We start from the raw sequence: 14,632 nt of genomic DNA, 5'->3' as shown, positions 1-14,632 counted from the left end.
GAATGGATGTGAGTGAAGTAAGCTATGGTAATCAAAGCTTGACGTAGGCACTTACTATTAGAGCCACCAGAGCCTTGCTCAAACCTCAAACCTCAAACCTCAAACCTTGGACGTAAGCGGACGAGGCGGACATGATAGAATCGTATGCACAGACCATCTCTTCATTTTTGGGGAGGCTCGTAGGACTGCTCGAGGACTGAAGCAAGTGAAGCTCGAGTGAAGCTTGTTTTGATAAGAAAGATACGGGTATGGGTAGCTGGAGGTATGGGTGTGACTACTAGGTTGGCTCGTAGATACCTAGTATGCATAAAGATCTGGGGCCTTTCCCTCCACCAGTGGGTGCACGGACTCACGGGACAGTCTGTATAACTTCAAAAAACCCAAAATGAGATAATATTACAACTAAATAGCTAATAACTATTACAATTTCGATTATATATATTCTTTATTAATATCAATAAGAGTTCTATATCTATTGGATAATTTGGTATATTTTTTTGGAATTTCTTTTTGTATAATCTTATTCTATTTGTTTTATATAATTTCCTTCAATTTCTTTAATATTTTTTATTATCTTTTTTAAACTTATTATTTTAATATATTTCAAATATCTTTTGTTAGATTTAAATTAAATAAATTAAAAAAATGAAATAGATTTTCAATATTATATGTATTTCTAAGCTTTTATATAAAACTATGTTTAAGAAATTTATAAAAATTGTTATTATTTTTTATTAAAAGCTATTTATATATAAAATCCTTTATTTATAATTTCTTAATAGTCTTTATGTCACGATCATGGACTAAAGTGCTCCATTAGGTACGTGATAGTAAGCCCTCAGGCCTACCGTGTGCCGAAGGGAGCCTGCACATACATATAAATTGTATAGTTTTCATAAGTTTAGAAGAATTAATGAAAAGTCTTTGTGCTATATTTCACCTAGTTGATTCATTGCTAGTATTTACTCTAACACTTTATATAAATAAAAAGTAATTATTTTATATAATATTTTTATATTATAATATTATCTTCAAGCTTAATATTCTTAGAATATAGTTTATTACTTTTTTATATATAAACTCTTTTTTTATATTCTTTAGAACTTTCAATTTTGAATTGTTTTTTAGATTTAAATAAAGATATTAATTTATTTGTATATTCCTTTTTATTATAATAGAATTCAAGTTTTTCAGCTTTTTCTTTGAAATAAATTTATATTCTATAATAGATTTTATTATTTTTTAATAAAGAGTATTCTATTATATTTTCTGATTTATATTAAATCCTAGCTTTTTTTAGGATTTCCTCTTTTCTTATAAAAATAGAATCTATATATATTTCGTTTATATATATAATATATCTCTAAAATTCTTTTATAATATTATACTTATAAATATTATTAAAAATAATATATTTTCTATAATTTATATTAATAAAAAGCTTTTCTAAATAGATAGCTTTATAATATTAATCTTGATTTATAAATCTTTTCAAATTTTTTTATAAAAAATATTGTTTTATCTCTAATTGAAAATATTCAATTATTATCTTATAAATTTTGATTTATAATTTATTTCAAAAAGATAAAATAAGTATTTTATAAATATTTTTATTAATTAATATAAATCCTTTTAAATTCTTTAAGAATTTATAAATTTGTTTATATATATCTTTTTTTAATAAATCTTTTTTTTTTTTTGAAATTATTAATAAATTATTGATTTTAATATATTTAATTAAATTGAAATAAAATATATATTTTCTTTTATATAATATTAATCGAATTTTTTATAAAATATTGATTTTTTTAGTAAATTATATTTTCTATATAATTCTTTATTAATGAAAATAATCTTATATTTAATTAATTATACATTTAATAGTATTTCAAAATTGAATTAATTATTTATGATTTGAATTGTTTATTTTGAGAGTATTTTCAAAAAAGCACGTGTTCCGTCAGTCCGTGCATCCACTGGTGCTCCATCACCGTCAAGTCGTTGTGCTTTTATTATTAATCAATCAATCCCTTGGCTGAATCAATCAATATCCAACAAATTCTCGACCTCTCCACCAATAATGTCAATTGTACCCTCGTTGTTTTAGTCAGTCCTTTACTCCATCTACCATCCAAGAGAAGCTTCAAAGACGGCTTGTGTAAGATCGCTTTGGCACTTGGGTCACTCTGTACCACGAAATCGTTGAAATCCCTTACCCTTTTCAATTTCAACATGTTTCCAAGGGTGTTGCCCAAATTTCGCTCCATACAAATTAGATCTTTTAGCAACACAACGCCAAGATCGGAAATCTTAGATGTAACGAATTTGCCGGACAGAATCGTTCCTCGATATCATCGTAAGTTTCCAAATGCGTCATTGTACCTTGATACAAATATTCACATGGAAAATTCTAGGTTCACAAGAGAGTGATCTCCTTTCTTTACAATGGCCCTCACCACCTCGAAATCTTTTAATCATAAAGAAGGATCGTTCTCCGACCGTTGCTGAGGCTCTCCTTGATTATGTTAAGTTCGTGAAAAGTATTTCAATCTAGAATGTAAATTTGCGACTGACTGGGTACCAGACATATACACTCAAACTACAGCAACACATCTCTCATATTCGAGCGAAAGGTGGCCGAGAGTATACACAATTCTTTGGCCTTTCCAATATACAGTACTGATCATCCATCCCTATTCCCATCTAAAGTTGACATGGTAACAACACTCGGTGGAGATGGAACCATTTTACATGCATCTTCCCTTTTCAGCACAACTCGTCATGTTCCTCCAATTCTTTCCTTCAGCATGGGTACTCTAGGTTTCTTGGGAGAATGGAAGTTTGCTGAATACAAACGAGCCTTTCGAGAAGTCTACATGTCGGGGGCTGCTGCTGGGTCTCCCCTCTTTCAAGATGAAATGCATCCTCACATCCAAACATCGGTTTCAGATAAGATTGACGATGTGTCTGGCTGGTCAAATCTGAGAGGCAAGTCTATGGGATCAACAAGGAGTTCGAAAGTACTTCTCAGAAATAGACTGAAGGTAGAGGTCTTTGACGCTAATGGAAAAAGTGCTCACGAGAGTGCAGAAGGCGATGTGCATGCCATGAATGAAGTTATTATCCATCGGGGGAAAGAAGCACATTTGGCCATCATTGAAGTTTTTGTCAATAATCAATTTTTGACCGAGGCTGTTGCAGATGGTATGATCATTTCCACACCAACAGGAAGTACGGCATATAGTTTGAGTTCTGGTGGTAGTATCATTCACCCTCTCGTCAGTAGCCTCCTTTTAACGCCAATCTGTCCAAGAAGTCTTTCATTTAGACCTCTTGTTGTACCTGCAAATACACCAATAAAACTGCGACTGAGTGAAAAGAATAGAGGAAGGGAATTGGAAGTTAGTATTGATGGACAAAGACGAAGTATTGGAGTTGGCGTTGGCATGGAAGTAAGAGTTCAAGGTGAGGAAATGGTAAAAGGCAGCAGCGAGTGGGGTGGGGGCGTTCCTTGTGTTATGAGAGGGGCCAAAAGTGGCATGAAGGATGACGACGGTTGGGTTGGAGGCTTGAATGGGCTACTGAAGTTCAACCATCCTTTTGGCGAAGAATAACGTCCGAGATCGATTGAATGGCGGATATCAAATTAATCACCGAGGCTGGATGTATTTTCTCCTCATTCGTAACATGATATTTGAAAGGTACGTTTCCGCAATCTATAATTTCGTTGTAATAAACCTCACACTATGTAGGGTATCTCGAGCCACGTTGTCCGCAGCATGGGTTAGGAACAGTATTTGAGCCATATTTGGTTTCAAACAGCCTAAAAAAAACCTGCTATTTTGTGAGTGGACATTTTGTGTCGGCCAAAATCTCGAGATCAAGTCCATTAAATTTCGAATTTAGATGAGACGTATGTAATGAGTTTTTAGCAATCTCTCCTCCAATTTTTCCACCATATACAAAAGCTTGTACATGATGAAACCAGCAACATATGAGTCACCACGGAACTTAATAGACCTCGTGGCTTTTCGATTCAATTCCCATCTTGGTACGATACATGTATCGCCTCAAGAAACTTTGAACCATCAGAAGACTCTCTACTTCAGGTTTTATGGAATAACAGTCATTCAGTCGCCAATCCATTCGTTGGGAATGTAGTGGAACATAATCACAGTGTTCGGTTGTGCCCCTCGGCACCTTCGGTTGACTCTCATTATTGCCGTGCTAGCAACGGCGATTGTGTAAGTGTACCAACGACTTCAAATCGTGACGTATCTTCATCACATCTTCAATTCTGACCACGATCTCTTCGGTTTTCACCGAAGTCTGCTATGCCGTTACAAATCTATATTCCTAGTTATAGAACATTTCTCGAGCGCACAAGTCACTTTGTTAAATCAGTATTTTTGGATCTACCACGTTGCTGGTGCATTTCAACCACCCAAAGTCTTTGTGAAATCTGATATTTCAAATACACAGCACGTTAGAATTTCTCCTATTTTGGTAACGCACGTTATCCTGTCAAGATCAAAGACAATCAGATTTGGTCTACGTGATACATGACCAATTGATGAAACAGTTCAGATGACACATCGATCTAGTCCCCATCATATTCATTTGCATATCTTTCACGCTATTGACAAATTTGTCATACCTAACGGAACAAAGTGACGTTTAAGCTAGAATGTAATTTAGGCAAGGCTGGAACCAAACCTCATCGACCGAAGTAGTGTGAGTTTGAACGCCCAGAAGCCACCAATAAGGAAAACTTTCTGTGTGGTATCACTTGTTCTATCTCGTATTTTGCTCTCTTGGGTATACTTCTACATTCTCAATACGATTATGTCGACGGCTCAAATCGAAGATCTGAAAGATCATCGACGATGAGGTATTTACTTGTCCGGATGGTGGATATTCCGGCCAAGAATTCATCTCTAGCTGAACTCGACAACATCGTGGAATATTGCTAGGTTTTCTTCTCTTGGAGTATAGATGAGGTAGTTGTAAAATGATGAGGTGGTAGAGAAATAGGTATATAAGGAGAGGAAGGAGCGATCAAATATTCTTTCTTCATCGCAACAACATCATTCATCAGTCTTCACTTGATATCTATCCCACTCAACAAGCAACGATCAAAAATTCAAATCACCCTTCAAATAAATCAAAAATTCCAATTCACCAACGTCCACAAATCACTATGCGTTTCACACAAGCTGCTTCTGCCATTTTGGCAACTCTTGCTTTCCCCTCTACAGCCTTCGCTGGTGTCCTAAAGATAACTGATTCGTTCTGTCCCAGCTCTGCAGGCTGTGTTTGGCAAAACCCAGCTTCCTGGCCAGGTGTTTTCGAGTGCAGCTGCAATCTTGCTTCTCCAGATGGAAAATCTGTGTATGGATATCTACTTTCCTAACTCACTTGAGTTCAAATCCACACCAAAACAAAAAAACAAACTAACAAATTGATCAGACTTCTCCTCCAAGGCTACACCGACTGGAACTACGAAGGTTTCGTTTACAACGGTTACTCCACTGTCGGCGTCTGCAACAATATGCCAGATCTCTTCAACAAGAATACCGAATCAATGAACATTAATGTTGACAATACACCCGCTTGTTGGCTCTACACTCAAAAGGATGTAAGATTCCCCTTACACTCTAATACCCATTGACCATACTTCATCTGAAATCTAAAACAAGTACTGACCAAGATACAATAGTGCGTCGGCGACTACGCAATCATCGATGACAAGGGTATCGCAGAATTGCAAGGCTACTACGACAAAGGGGTCCAAAGTTGGATTTGCGATCCTTTGACTTCTTAATCTCTCTTCTCGCTTTTTTCCCCACCCGGCGATTACGATTATATGCACGATACGGTAGAGAGACGGATAGAAGTTTTCTAGAGCTTGATGGATGGGCATCGACTGGTATTTGAGCGATCCAGAGCCGGCGATAATGGGTTGGAATGATTGGAGTTTGATGGATGGGAATGGGAATGGGAGGATCTCTTTTTCATTCTAATCTTCTTTGTCGGACTTCATGTTTTTGGAGCGATGAGTGGGATGGGTTGAGTTTTCTTTGGTTTGGAAGAATGGTGTGTGGTTTTGGAGATGATTTAGGAGGAAACTTTCGAATACTTCTTCTCGGGGGAATCCAACATTCTCGCCCTTTATTTTAATTATTTCGACTTTCATTGTATATCGGTAGGTATTGTTAGTTGGTTGGTGTTAGGTACCGAGTTATAATATTTATTGAAGTTACTTCATCTCTTTAGGCTTTAGCTGCCGTGGATTTTCATTTGCTCCTTTGTGCTTTTACTGTAATCTCGTTCTAAGATGTCTAATTCCTTCCGACTAATTAACCATCCAAGCAGTTACAAATCCTTCCCATAAGCTACAGAAAGATTACCTACCCACCAACAAGCCAGCTCAAACTGTATACCTAAACTCCGGATGTCTATGCCCCAACATCTCGGTATTCCCCTCCAACAACCTCCCATCCCTCTCCCCTCGTTCCCGCTTCCCATTCTCCCACTTGCAATACCCCATCGTGATACTCGTCACGACCAAGCATAAGCCCAGCATACCAAGATTGATGGCGTGGCCGGTGATATAGCGCGGGGCGTCGGCGGCGATGTAGGTGAATGTTGCGATGAAGGCGGCGATATTGGCGAGGCCGATTTGGAGACCGGAGGCTGAGGCTCGTACGTAGTGGGGGGAGGTGTTGTTTGCTAGCCAGCCTTGAGGGGGGGGGAGGGGGTTAGTTTGGGGGGTTGTTGATAAGAGTTTTTTCTTTCATTCTGTTGGAATTGGGAAGAGAGGACGAGAGGGAGAAAAGGGGAAGCAGAGAAGTTGAAAGGAAAAGAAGAATAAAGAAAAGTAAAAGTAAACAGTACACACCCATAACAACAGGCGGACACGCAAAACTCCCCGCGGCAACCAGGAATGTACCGCCATATTGGACGTGAGGTCTCGAGGTTGCGATGAGCATCACGTAACCGATGATGGCGATGCTAGCACAGATGAGCATCAAGAGACCGCGACGCTTAAAGTGATCTGAGAGGGAAGTTACGAGGATTACGCTGAGGAATGCAGTCATGTTTGGGGGGACGGTTAGGAGGTTTGCTTAAGCGGGTTAGGGGTTAGGGGTTAGTCTATTTGAGAGTATTGTTTGGAGGGGAGATGAAAGAAAGGGGGCGAACTACCATTTACCCTCGTATACCCCAACGCAGTGATGATGGTCGGTAAGAAGAGCGAAAACGAATAGATGGGCGTGATGACGGCGAAAAAATTCAAAGAAAGTAGCCACGTGTTCCAGTTGAACACGGCGAGCTTCACCCAGTGCCAGTCAAATTTCTCATTGTCTATATTGGCCACAGGTGACGCGCCGCGGTAATCTAGTTTCATGCGATGGATTGCGAGGAATCGTTGTTCTTCGCTGAGGAATTTGGAATGAGAAGGGGTATGGGGCAGGAAGAAAATCGTCACAATGCCGAAGAGAAGCGTGATTCCGCCCTCGACGAAGAATATAAAAGGCCATCCGTTATACCCCTTTGTTTTGATCTCCGAGAGGCCCGTAGCGAGGAGACCTCCAAAGGCACCGGAGAGAGGCGCAGCGCAGTAGAAGAGTCCAATTCGTCGCATGAGTTGGTGGCGACGGTAGAACATGGCGAGGTAGATGATGATTCCGCCGAGGAGACCGCCTTCCATGAGACCGAGGAAGAATCGCGCGATGAGCAGGGATTTCCAGGTGGTGACAAATCCGATGCAGAGACTTATGAGGCCCCAGCCTATGATGAGGGCGGGGAGATAGTAGCCTGCGCCTATGCGTTTGACGAGCCAGTTTGAGGGGACTGGATTACGGTCAGAGTGCCGCTTAAGAGATTAAGTGATGATTAGTTAGGAGATTGACATACTATCAACGCAGATATAAGGAACGTAGAAGATAGCGAGCGCGATGTTAAATTTTGTTCCAGTCAGAATCCCCAAATCGGCAGCTAATCCATCGATTTTCGCATTGCCGATGTTGGAGCGGTCGATGAAAGCCAAGAGCCATAGGCCAAATAGCCAAGGAACGATGTGGCGATCGAATTTCTTGCTAATGAGCCGATCGAGGTCTTTTGAGATTTGGATTTCTTCATCTGGGGAAGTGGTGCCTGGGTTTTCGAGTTCAGCTACTGCAGATTTCTCGTCTCGGAGTTCTGAATTTGGGGAAGTAGAGATATTTTCTGGGGTTTCTGTACTCGTCGTCATGATTTGATTGGGTATCAGGAGATTGTCAAGTTACAGATGGGATTCGAAAGACGATTTGTAAAAATTATCGAAATGTAGAAATTTCTTCGGGGGATAATCTAGATTTGCTTTGTACATGTGGATTGTTGCACAGCAGATACGTGATCAGCTACAACATACGCTACGAATTCGGTGGCACCATATGTGTAAGTACCGATCAACGGTGCGAGTCCATATCTGGAGTATCCGGCATTTCAAAGGCGGGGAAGGAAGGTGATGTGCGGGTTAACCGGGGGGCCATGTAAAAATGAAGCTGCAAGAGTTGAGGTCGGCCAATGAGCATTCGGGGTGGTAGTTGCAGGATAAGAAATATGCAACATACCTTTTTGAGTAGTTATCTGTGCATATCTTGGTTAGACAATGATGGCTACCAGTACGTGTGATGAGATAGAGTGTGAAACCTATCTACAGAGCTTGAAACCTGTTCAATGATTGGAGGGAGGGATCGCACACCTCCTTCCCTAGCGATGAATGAGTTTCAATCATGTGATATTATCTATATTAAATCTTAAAGCCAATTAGAATCATTTGTGAGCTTTGTAAAATTCTGCTTTTGTATAAGAACTCGTGGATTTGAATACGTATTGGCATGGTACACATCTTTTTTTGTTCCTAGCTTGTTTCTGGTAACCCTTCACTACATATGATTCAAGCAATTTGTCCTATCATGTTGTTTGAGTCCAGATTTAGCAAGGTATGATTGTACCGAGGGAGAAAGTGCCATCTTTACCGAGTTTTGAAATGCCTAATTCGCACTACTGCTAATAGATTACTTTCAAAGGAGCTAATCTAAATGATGCAAGATGTTCAGATAAGTGACATGTAAGGATTTCTGGATGATCACGTTTTGGTCATACCGAAACGGTACACCATCTGTCACTTTACTGTTGAGGGGTTTTTCTTCGGGATTCTCCAATGCAACAACCTTCCATGAAACTCTTTGATCTCTCCCTAACAGACCCTGCAAAAGATAAGTACTGAAGTGAAGTATTTGCAAAAGTCTGGGAAGTCTAAGTGACTGAACCTTCATGCATCCTTCGAGCATGCAACGACACCTGCGGTGTTTTCCTCAAGAATCACCTGCAGAAGTCTGCGAAACTTGCAATGATCTGAGCAGACACGGATCCTCGAGCGTCTGCTCTTCTTTTCGATTGTTTTTCTGGCAGCATACTTCATAGATTCAAGACATCATGGACTCTCAATCTAGCCAGATTCAATCTCGAGATTGTGGAACCTTCTACCTCTGCCCAAGCGGTTATCTCTGTTATTGCCCAGCCAGTTTTGAGCTAAATTATTAAAAATTCCCATGCATTTTGCAAAGTTCTGATCAAAAACTCTTGTCCATTTCCCTGACATAAGTATGCTTAGTGTTATAACAATGACCTGGAAATAGTTGCCCGCAAGCTTTACATCCAAGAGAGATCTTCCAAAGTGTCAAAAAACAATCCTTGCTCGGAAGATCAAACACCGTAGACGCTTTCAAAATTCTCGCAACTTATTTTATTCTTCCCCTAGTCAGATAACCTCTAATATGCAGAGTCGGCATCGATATTACCAAAATGACAGGCGATATTACGGTGGACTATAATGTTTTCGTCTGGCGAGCTTCTACTCTCGATTTGAATCCATTTCGCTTTGATATACTTCATCTTTCCAGTCTCGACGAAGCCGACGTACGGTTAAGCTATAAGCTACAATGGGTTCAAATAACTCCATTCTTTCTCTGAGGAAAATTTTCCCTCTCATCTACTGTTGCGGGTTGAAAATCGGGGACTTCGCGTATCTCATCCTCCAGTACCTATAACATGATTAACGTTCGATGATTAAAATATCAAGCTAGAGAACTATCTTACTGTAAGCTCTGATGTCACTTCTGCGCTTCTGGTAAAAATAAACTTCTCCTCGTCTGCTATGAGTCTCTATTCGTCAAAAGACCCCCTACTGATATACTACAATACCTCCCGATGCTGTGTAGACATATTGAGATACATTTTGGCAATAGTCTTATTGATGTACTGCGAGGTATAATTAGCCGATAGCATTCTACTGGGTATTTCTTCATCCTTGACCCATGGGAAAATGAGGTCCAACTGGTTTTTAAAGGAATTCTTCAGGTTATCCCTCCGAGACGCACTTCATTCACGAAGATCGATGAGCACTAGTTTTAATTTCACCAGCTCTGCAAGGAAGGCTTCGAAGTCGATCATCTCTTCATCTTTATCCCTGTCGGTTTCTACAATAGGAGGCCTAGATGGCTTGGTGTTGTTGATAGTTGACGAGTCTTGAATTTTGAGATGAGAGTTTTGGTTTTGCGGCTAGAAGAACCGATAGTGAAACAAAATAGTAATGTAATTTGTGATGTTATTGATCACAAGATTGAGGGTGCATATAAGATGAAGTGTATCGCGTACAAGACCAGGAAGAAGACTTAGAAGAAGGAGGACAAATCAGATCTGAGGACAATTTGGTGGATCTGAGAAGTTAAAAGACTGGTTTCATCTCATGATATCTCATATTAGAATGAATCATGACTAAGTTGAATTGCATCTGCAGGCGGGATGAATAGATAGAATTTCATTTACCATCCAAGGGCTATTAGCTTTGTCTGCCTGGCTACAGAGAATCATCTTGTATAACAAGTATCACTTTTTTGCTAGCTTTGATTGATTTTGTAGGTGGCGTTCTTCTATTCTCCAGTTGATTTTCAAAGGCTGAAAAAATAAGAAATCAGTGATAAATAAGTCAAAAAGCAAGAACGAAACGCCAAATGCTGCTCGTGCTATAGTATAACGGTGCTAAACTTCTCTTCCGCTTGATGGATAGTGATTAGAATCATTGTATCTAAGACTGGGATAGGAAAGGGTGCTTGAAGTAGCATTTAGAGAACGGTTTAGTCGCAGGGCTCCACTAGAACTATGGCTTTGTGTGAGTAACTTATACTATTTTATGAAATAAAGTGATCTATTCTATGCAACAACTAATACATCTTCTCCGCGTGTTTGAATGCATGCTTTTGTCAAAAGTCTTAACAAACTTGTCTCCCCAATACATCCAGTGCCTGAGGATTTGGATCAATCTCCAAACTAAACTTTGCAAATTTTCCCTTCTCTCTCAAGGTCTTCCCGTACTTTATAAAAACATAAGGGCTAATGAGCCATAAAGTTGCAACTCCAGCTAGTATTGAGCCGGCAACATTCGAACCCAAGCCATTATACATTCGATCAGCAAACAGAGGGAATATACCAGAGAGAAGTGCTCGAAGAGTTGAGTATGCGGCGAAGGCGGAAGATGCATAGACAGTGTATGTCTGTATGTGTCAGTCAAGACTGAGCAGAAAAATAAGAGTAGGCAACTTACATCAGCTAGGTAATTTCCAAGTGCATACTCAATTTCATTCGCTGCAAATCCGGCACCTGCTAATCCTATCATCGGTACCACCCAGTCTATGCCATGGACTAAAGGTGGAGTTGTCCAAGCCATAAGCCAAAGGCCAGCTGCCAATGCTGATGCTCCGGTAGCAAAGCCAATTATTTTGTCTTCCGGTTCTAGTTCTTTCGTTTCTGCACGCTTCTTGAGATGAAAAAATTCTACCAACCTGACCGGAATACCAAAAATCATTCCTATAGCATATGCAATGAATGCTAACGAGTATGAAGTCTGGCTAAATCCATATGGTTTGAAGACGATATCCAACGACTCAGTGAAAAGAAACAGTAGAGAAAATGCTATAGCAGATAAGGTTGCCATTGTGAGGATGATGGGCTCCTGAAAGAATATTTTGGCTGGCTGAATGATGGCACTCTGACAAAAGGTATGGAAATCAGGGACATGGTCATCTGCTGTTTTTGTCCGGAGTTTCAGCGTTCCTGCACATGATTGTATAGCGATAAGAAGGTTCCCAAGAAGTTTGCTTGGGCGAGTCTCGGAGATGCCTAAGAGAAGAATACCAAGTATGCAGACAGAAACAATAGAGCCAATGTGATACAACCATCGCCTTTATTTGATCTTGAGTTAGCTTTGGGGTTCATTATCGAGAAATTGTAGGTGCATAATTTAGAATCAACTCACCAACCAAGTACGCTAGTGACGTAGGCTCCATATATCGGTCTATTCTATTAGTCAGTCGAGATTTTTTCAAAACTACTCCCCCCCCAGCAGTTCCTTATTTTAAGAGAGATTAGAGATTTTTGTCCGGGTTCACTTACCCTAGAGCAGCACCTAGTCCCGCAGATAGTACCCATGCATAGATTGCATGGCCTTGGGTCGCAGGTTCCCACATATCTTCTAGACTACCCACATTAATTGTTGAAGGAATCGATATCGTCGCACCCATGATAAAGCGGCCAATGTATACACCTGCAATAGAGGGTACAAGTCCTGTAATCATGCAGCTAAGCGGTAGCAAAAGAGCTGCAAATATGAGTATCGGTTTTCTTCCGAAAGCTTCTGAATATGGTGGAAAGATAATGCTTCCTAGAGCTCCACCAATTCCGTACCTATATAAACAGATGAGAAAGACCATTGTGAAAACCAATACTCAGTGTATACACTTACATAAGAGAAAAGGCAATAAGTGACTGGTTCTGTGAAATGCCATATTCTGTTGCTGCTTGCGTTGCTGCGACTAACTTTTGAAATTGTCAGTAAACACCATGTAAAAAAGGATTTTGGGAAACAAACACCCCCGGATTCTAGCAAAGCACTTTATTGGAACGAGTTAATTTTACGGGATTTCCAATTGACAATGGGGAATTACACACCCAAATGTATCAAGCAAGAAAATGCAAGCTGTGTTTGCCAGTTTTCGTTTCAAAGGCCAATTTCGAGGATGATTTTGATTTTTTGGAAGCCAATCGACGATATGATCGTCTGACAATTGGAGACCCAAATCATCGAGTTTTTGAAGTATGTTCGAGATTGAATCCACTCCTATAGGCAATGATGCCTCACTGAGGTTTGAAATAGCCAAGGGCTCTGTCGGCTTTTCATTATCTATCATGATGAATTTCTTTATCAAACAGATTTCTCAAAATATGCCAAGTCGCCAAAGAATGTGCAATCATGATGATAGCTGTTGAACTTCTTGGAAGTCTTGGTAGATATGGTGTACACAGCACTGACCCAACAGAGAAGGGTATATTGACGGAATAACACTAGTAAGACAATGCCATTTAAGGAGAATCTAGTGCTGTCGATCATCACATTTAGCATACACCGCCACTCTCCTGTATCGTGCAAATGATACTTGAGCAGGAGAGCTCACCTTCGAGGAAGAGATGAAGACTTCTTGAGCACTGTTCTGACATTGTCATGAACACCATCCGTTTGACACGTGTGTCAATTTCATACCGATACGCCGGCTCTTCTTGAACGGTCTTCTCCAACAAAAGTGGCGTAGGATTGACGAAAGTCCCACAATGACACAGACAAAACGAACTGTTTCAACTGCTTGGACATCTTTACTGACTCCAGACACCTAAAAAAAAAGGGCTAATTTGCCGCGCTAAAGCACGGCATTGTTAATGCCGGATCTGCTCACTAGAACGGACTCAATGCATCATAAGCTTCGGCCTTTATAGATGACTAATTTATCGAGTACCGATTGCTTTGATGTGTAAATAGGTATATGAAATCTTAGCGAATGGACGAATGAGATCCATACCAATTTGGTAATGTGATCCATATGAAACAAAACAAAAAAAGTATGGCCTGGGCTTTACTAAGATTGCGGATGCATAGAATACTGCGAGTCATACACTGTCTCGCCCTCCTATTCAAGGCATCTGAGATACTATGCCACTTCAGCTCGAACTGCATGCCACAATAGCTACACGCAATGAACATCAGCGAGAAAGAATATATTCAAAGGGTTTCGAAGCTTTTCGGTGACAGAGCTGTTGCCTGGAACAGAAATGTACATCATTTGTTGGAATATTGGGAACTTCTGAAACTCACAAACTTGTTCATTGCCAGAAGTAGAAGTCGCAGCAAGGTTTTCTTCCCAAAGAACCTAGGAAGACTTTGCGATCCGACTCATATCAAGGCTAGAAACCCGATAAATCATCGATGTCGATCTGTGCAATGAATCTAGAATACACCTGGATGTCGTGCAAATGAAAAAGATGTTGACGAAACAAGATTGGCGATACTAGAGACGCCATGAGTCCCAGTATAAGAATCATATATGAGGCATTTTGACCATGGCTTCACGTGAAACTCCAGCAATCCGTTTGCCTCTCTACCGAAAAGGTATGGACGTCTAGGTACAACTGTAATCAGAGTATAGATAGAAAGCTCAATCTTGACTCCATACTATGTTTCTTGCGAACCGCCCATCAT

General features: G+C 40.0%; 5 protein-coding genes across 5 annotated transcripts; 2 read left to right on the top strand and 3 right to left on the bottom strand.

Annotated features, from left to right (window-relative positions):
• Nucleotides 1-2,232: 2,232 nt before the first annotated feature.
• EAE97_012065 (uncharacterized protein) lies at nucleotides 2,233-3,614 on the top strand (the record flags this gene model as incomplete). The annotated part of the gene is made up of 3 exons (XM_038882579.1): nucleotides 2,233-2,356; nucleotides 2,415-2,529; nucleotides 2,585-3,614. 3 exons carry the CDS (start codon nucleotides 2,233-2,235, stop codon nucleotides 3,612-3,614), a joined length of 1,269 nt encoding a protein of 422 aa, XP_038726597.1.
• A 1,586-nt stretch (nucleotides 3,615-5,200) lies between these two features.
• EAE97_012064 (uncharacterized protein) lies at nucleotides 5,201-6,263 on the top strand (the record flags this gene model as incomplete). The annotated part of the gene is made up of 3 exons (XM_038882578.1): nucleotides 5,201-5,391; nucleotides 5,470-5,638; nucleotides 5,720-6,263. The coding sequence occupies 3 exons, from the start codon at nucleotides 5,201-5,203 to the stop codon at nucleotides 5,822-5,824; spliced, it is 465 nt and encodes a 154-aa protein (XP_038726596.1). The 3' UTR covers nucleotides 5,825-6,263.
• A 167-nt stretch (nucleotides 6,264-6,430) lies between these two features.
• On the bottom strand, nucleotides 6,431-8,254 carry EAE97_012063 (uncharacterized protein; the record flags this gene model as incomplete). Its single annotated transcript, XM_038882577.1, has 4 exons — nucleotides 6,431-6,741; nucleotides 6,902-7,126; nucleotides 7,207-7,854; nucleotides 7,918-8,254. The coding sequence occupies 4 exons, from the start codon at nucleotides 8,252-8,254 to the stop codon at nucleotides 6,431-6,433; spliced, it is 1,521 nt and encodes a 506-aa protein (XP_038726595.1).
• Nucleotides 8,255-9,995: 1,741 nt separating this feature from the next.
• On the bottom strand, nucleotides 9,996-10,272 carry EAE97_012062 (uncharacterized protein; the record flags this gene model as incomplete). Its single annotated transcript, XM_038882576.1, has 3 exons — nucleotides 9,996-10,091; nucleotides 10,147-10,212; nucleotides 10,252-10,272. 3 exons carry the CDS (start codon nucleotides 10,270-10,272, stop codon nucleotides 9,996-9,998), a joined length of 183 nt encoding a protein of 60 aa, XP_038726594.1.
• Nucleotides 10,273-11,230: 958 nt separating this feature from the next.
• On the bottom strand, nucleotides 11,231-13,292 carry EAE97_012061 (uncharacterized protein; the record flags this gene model as incomplete). The annotated part of the gene is made up of 7 exons (XM_038882575.1): nucleotides 11,231-11,600; nucleotides 11,651-12,287; nucleotides 12,362-12,400; nucleotides 12,499-12,789; nucleotides 12,848-12,921; nucleotides 12,974-12,995; nucleotides 13,054-13,292. 7 exons carry the CDS (start codon nucleotides 13,290-13,292, stop codon nucleotides 11,319-11,321), a joined length of 1,584 nt encoding a protein of 527 aa, XP_038726593.1. The 3' UTR covers nucleotides 11,231-11,318.
• Between the last annotated feature and the right edge of the window lie 1,340 nt (nucleotides 13,293-14,632).

Source organism: Botrytis byssoidea (genome assembly GCF_014898295.1).
Source record: "Botrytis byssoidea strain MUCL 94 chromosome Unknown BBYS_047, whole genome shotgun sequence".
NCBI lineage: Eukaryota > Fungi > Ascomycota > Leotiomycetes > Helotiales > Sclerotiniaceae > Botrytis > Botrytis byssoidea.
This window is presented reverse-complemented; position numbering and strand designations above follow the sequence as displayed.